At 43.9% G+C, this 5287-nt stretch overlaps 1 protein-coding gene across 1 annotated transcript; it reads left to right on the top strand.

Moving 5' to 3' along the window:
- Positions 1 to 4: 4 nt before the first annotated feature.
- On the top strand, positions 5 to 4859 carry LOC104916558 (patched domain-containing protein 3-like; the record flags this gene model as incomplete). The annotated part of the gene is given in 5 exon segments (XM_010727590.3): positions 5 to 118; positions 217 to 264; positions 267 to 340; positions 734 to 879; positions 2627 to 4859. Coding segments are annotated over 5 exon segments (2019 nt in total), but the record flags the coding sequence as incomplete, so codon positions are not given.
- Positions 4860 to 5287: the final 428 nt, after the last annotated feature.

Below are 5287 nucleotides of genomic sequence, written 5' to 3' on the forward strand. Positions count from 1 at the left end.
GCTGGTGTATTACCTGCGGGAGGACGGCGGCGCGGCGGGCGAGAGCCGGGCGTGGCTGGAGACGTTCTTGCGCGACTTCCCGGCGAAGCTGCGGGAGCTGAACCTCAAGGCCGTCGAGGTAGCGCCGGGGCGGGGGGCTGCGGCTGCGGCGGAGCGGGGCCGAGCGGCGTGTGGGGCGGAAACGCGCGCTCTGACCTCGCGCTGTTTTCGCTCCAGGTGACGTACTTCACTTCGTTGTCCAGACAAGAGGAGTTTGAGGGAAACTACCAAGAGCGTTGATCCCGCTCTTCTCCATCACGTACTTCCTGACGATCACCTTTTCGATTGTCTCTTGCCTGAGGTAAAGTACCTGTAAGCCCCGGGTCTGCGAGCTTTCGCTCCGGGTCCGGCGGGGTTTGGGCTCCTTCGGCTGCTGCTGAGCGAATTGGTTCTGAAGACGCTGCCCTCGTGAAATGTAATCATAGGCAAAACGCATTTCTTTGCTCCTTCTTTCCAACGTACACGTGCATCTTGTCTGCTATTGTGAAGTTCGTGCATGTTTACCTTCTGTAACTGGCCAGCAGTAGTAGTATATGTGGCACGTCCCGTATGAATTCATTTTGTCTTACTGCTGACACTTGGGAACAATCTGATGGGATATGATCCGTATCTCTGCAGAGAATTCAGTTGTCGTGCCAGATGCCTTGGTGAAATACTTGACATGTAACTAAGCTGTTCCTTAAAACATTTTCAGGCTGAGCTGTGTAAGAAATAACGTCTGGCTTGCATGCTGTGGAGTGCTTTCCTCTGGTTTAGCTGTATTAAGCAGCTTTGGATTGTTGATGTACTGTGGAGTGCCGTTTGTGGCAACCGTAGCAACTGCTCCATTTCTTATTCTTGGTAAGTAGAAAAAGTGTGTTGGGCTCTGGTATAAAGAGAAAAGCTGGAATTAAAACAACTCCGAAGTGTTACTCTCTTGTGGGTGTTGGTTCATAAGTAGCCTACTCCTGTGGAGATATAGCTTCCTCCAGCCTCCTACAGCACGGTGAGCTGGTCAGATTAGCATGTGGGTACACTAAAAGCAGCAGAAAGGCTGCTTTCAAAAAAACAGTGCCTGCCCTCATTCCGCTGTTCTGCACATTGACCACCTTTTCTTGCAGTACACTGAGAGCTGCCTATCTGGCTGCTTCACATCTGTTTCAAGGTAGCTCAGCAACAAGTACAATGGAACATATGCCCCATGTGCAACTTAGGCTAAATTAGCAGTGACTTAAGCCAGTACATGTATTATAAGCTGAATATTGGAAATAAGTTACCGTGAGCTTTTCTATAAGAGTGTAGTCTTTCGTCAAATGAATTTGAGCCTGAATAAATCAATATTGTCTGCTATTTTGAAGAAGTTCATCTTGTTTCAGTAAGATGTGAAATTTTGTATGCAATGTAATGACTATATTTTGGCCTCATTTTGATATAACATTGAAGCAGTGCTTTTTCTTAGAATCAGCACCCCCCAAGAGCACAAGGAAGTTACTGAATATCACTGTGTCACAGTTCCACAGACCGCTTGATAGCTGGAGCTTAGCTTTCAAAACATCTTCAGATAATGTTGCTGCAAATAAATTAGGGTTTGCTGCTCATCCTCTCCTCAGCTTCTGACTGATGCTCAGAGAGATGAGTGCCAATCCCAAACATTTAAAGGTCACAAGCTTGGTTAGAAATCATGAGACATTTAAAGAATAAAATCTGTGTGCTTTTTATTTTTCTGCTTTATGGGTTTGGATGTCTGCTTGTGTTTACAGTCTGTGGTTACATTTTCAGGCTTTCCTTTACAGTATGAAAGGTACAGGCACAAGTGGCAGGGTTGAGCACAGAAATTGCTCCTTAATCATTGTATGCTAGAAGCTGCTCTTTTAGGCAAACCATTCCACCAGAAGTTGGGGTGTAGGGGGAAGTTAGTGAGGGGGCACACTCAGTGCTGCTGCCAAATGTTTTGAGGAATTTACTGATAATTAAAATGAAAGCTGTTTGTAAAAGTTATCTCAAGAACTCTTGAGGTTTCCCTGATAGCAATAATCATTCCTTGTTCTTTCATATGCATCAGAGATAATTAATTTTTTTAACAGTCTCATTTAGAGGAGAGAAGATAAATGGAGAGTGAAGAGGGAATTTGGGAGTGACTTGCAAACTTCAGTGACTTCTCCTTGTCTACAGAAGACCGAGCAAGAAATAATTGGCCTAATTTGCTGCAGATTCCAGGGGTAACAGGAGTAATTCTAAAGATGAGAATAGAGAACTGTCAGAATAAGCAGTGTATTTGTATCTCTGTCACCTATATCAGTGGGTACTTGAACAGCAGACACAAAACACTCACCAGAGGTGGGTGAGGTGTGCTCAGTACTCCAGCAGAGCTGGGTGAAGGATCAATGATGTGACAGGTCACTGTGAGTTTTTGAAAGGTAGTAGAGCCAAGTGCATCCAAAGGACGTGTTTTCTTGTATCTTAAACTCACATCAGCACTAAAGCAAGTAGCCTCGCTTGCTTTTTGAAAATTCTGTGCAGCCTTAAATGCTGCTTATGTGGTACTTCTGCTGGGTGTCGGTGGAAGCTGCCTTGTGCCATGCAGAGTTAACTTTTTCTCCTCTTGCAGGAGTTGGTGTGGATGACATGTTTATCATGATCTCTTCCTGGGAACAAAGCTCAAGCAAGGCAGACAAATCAGACACTAAATCTCGGCTGGCCGAGACTTACAGAGAAGCAGCGCTTTCTGTGACAATCACCACTCTCACAGATGTCTTGGCCTTCTTCATTGGCACCTGGACTTCTTTTCCTTCTGTGAGGTCGTTCTGCCTCTATACCGGGACCGCCTTTGTCTTCTGCTATGTCTATGTCATTACCTTCTTTGGGGCAGTTATCGCGTTAAATCATAAAAGGGTGAAAGGAAACCAACACTGGTTAACTTGTGTGCAAGTGAAAGTAGGAAAGAAATCCTGCTTGTATAACGCGTGTTGTTTAGGCAGCTGTTCTAGTGAGCCGCCTGAGCCAGAAACCGGTGAGACAGAAAGCGAGCATCCCATGAGCATATTCTTCAAAAAGTATTACGGTCCTTTCTTGACAGGTAAATGGATCAAGCTTCTTGTGGTGTTGCTGTACGGAGCATATTTGGGTGGCAGTATTTATGGATGCACCCAGGTGAAGGAGGGCATAGATCTTCGAAATCTGGCTAGTGATGACTCTTATGTTATTGCATACTATGACGACGATGACAAATACTTTTCAGATTACGGACCCAGGGTCATGGTTGTCGTTACTGACAGCGTAAACTACTGGGATGAGTCTGTTCGTAATGACATTGAGGCTTGCGTACAGGATTTAGAGAACATTAACTATGTAGACAGGAACCTCTCGCTGTCATGGCTGAGAGTATACACAGAAATTGCTGGAAGTGGTTTAATAAACATAAACAGTAAGGATCTTTTCATTAATAACTTACCTGTACTATTCCAGTATTTTCCCAGTTTTGAGTGGGATATTAACAAGACTGCGGAAGGAATAGCAGCTTCTCGTTTCTTCATCCAGACAGTGAATGTCACCTCAGCCGTTGACGAGAAAAATCTGCTAAATCAGTTGAGAGACAGAGCCAAGCAGTGCGTAGTTCCACTCATGGTGTACCATCCAGCATTCATCTACTACGACCAGTACCTGGTAATAGTGCAGAACACCATTCAGAATGTTGTCATCGCTGCTGGGGCGATGCTCGTTGTCTCTCTTGTGCTTATTCCCAGCCCACTGTGTTGCTTGTGGGTGACTTTTGCTATAGCTTCTGTTATCGTTGGTGTTGCTGGTTTCATGACATTTTGGGACATCAGCCTCGACTCCATATCCATGATTAACCTGGTCATTTGCATTGGATTTTCTGTAGATTTTTCTGCGCATATTTCCTATGCCTTTGTTACGAGTGGAGAGTCATCAGCCAATGAAAAGGCAGTAGGAGCTCTGCACCAGCTTGGTTACCCAGTGTTACAAGGAGCAGTATCTACTGTGTTAGGAGTGGTTGTCCTGGCTGCAGCAAAAACCTACATCTTCAGAACGTTTTTTAAGATCATGTTTCTTGTTATATTGTTTGGGGCTCTTCATGGTCTTGTGTTTATTCCAGTATTTCTAACCTTTTTTGGATACTTGGGCAAATCACTCCCCATTACTGGAACTAAAACACCAGACCTTAAATTCTTTAGCAAATCTAGAATTCAGTACGTTAGATTCAGAAGTAATAAAGACTGCCCATAGTGTTAATACAAGATGTTACTTATTTATGCTGTGTAGATTAAACTGCAGTGACTTCCAAAGAATATAAGAAATGAAGGACTGGAAGGATGGAATAATAAATATGACAGAAAGGCAAAGACTTAAGAAAAGCCAGGCATTAAGTCACAAAAGAAGTGAGAGTGCACAGAATGGATTTACATTTTGTAACTTTTTGTGTGCTTGACTTTTTTAACTTTATTGGTGTTAAAATTTCTTTTGTAATTTAGTTACTGCAACACTCAAAGCCCTTAGAGAAGACAAATTGATGAACATTTTACATTCAGCTGCATCTTTTCAAGAGTAACCAACATGTAGCTTTAAGAAGATTAATGAGTTTCCAAAAGGATATGCTGTTGATAGTTGGCCTTATGTGGACCTCCTGAGTAACCATTGCCGTAGATAGTGTGCCATCAGGAAGGACAGCCCAGAACCATGTAGAAATTAAATTCTTGTCACACGGATTATGTGAATTCCAGGTCTGACAAAGTAATTTTCCATGAGATTGCTGTGCAGTTTTGCTGAGGGCAGCTCAGCAGAGTGTATTCACCAGTCCCAGCACTGCCAGGCCAGCCAAGCAGCCCATGCCATCTTCACTGCTGCTGGTTTCAGTAACACAGGGAAGCTGGTGTCCTGGAGAACAGCAAAAGCATCTGACATCTCCCAAAGGAATAAGGAAAGCATGATAGGTGGAAGGGAGATGTGCAAGGCTGAGCAGGTTATCTTATGCTCTTTTCATTTCCAGTGCAGAAAAGCAAGGCTTGTAATTTCAAGTCCTATGCCTTCTGTACATAGACTTCACTTGTGGTTCATTGCCACAGAAGTTCCTCTCTCTTAATTGACATGAAAGGAGCTCTTAAACCTGGTTTAGATTTGGATACCTGTGTTCTTAGTCAAAGGAACACACCAGGCCCAGGCAAAACTTATGGATGAGATCCAGGTTTAAGTCCATCATTTCAGCAGGTTTCACGTATGCTGGGATATATGCCTTGCCTTCTTACCAGGTGTT

The sequence above is a fragment of the Meleagris gallopavo genome, unplaced genomic scaffold (assembly GCF_000146605.3).
Source record: "Meleagris gallopavo isolate NT-WF06-2002-E0010 breed Aviagen turkey brand Nicholas breeding stock unplaced genomic scaffold, Turkey_5.1 ChrUn_random_7180001921871, whole genome shotgun sequence".
Classification (NCBI taxonomy): domain Eukaryota; kingdom Metazoa; phylum Chordata; class Aves; order Galliformes; family Phasianidae; genus Meleagris; species Meleagris gallopavo.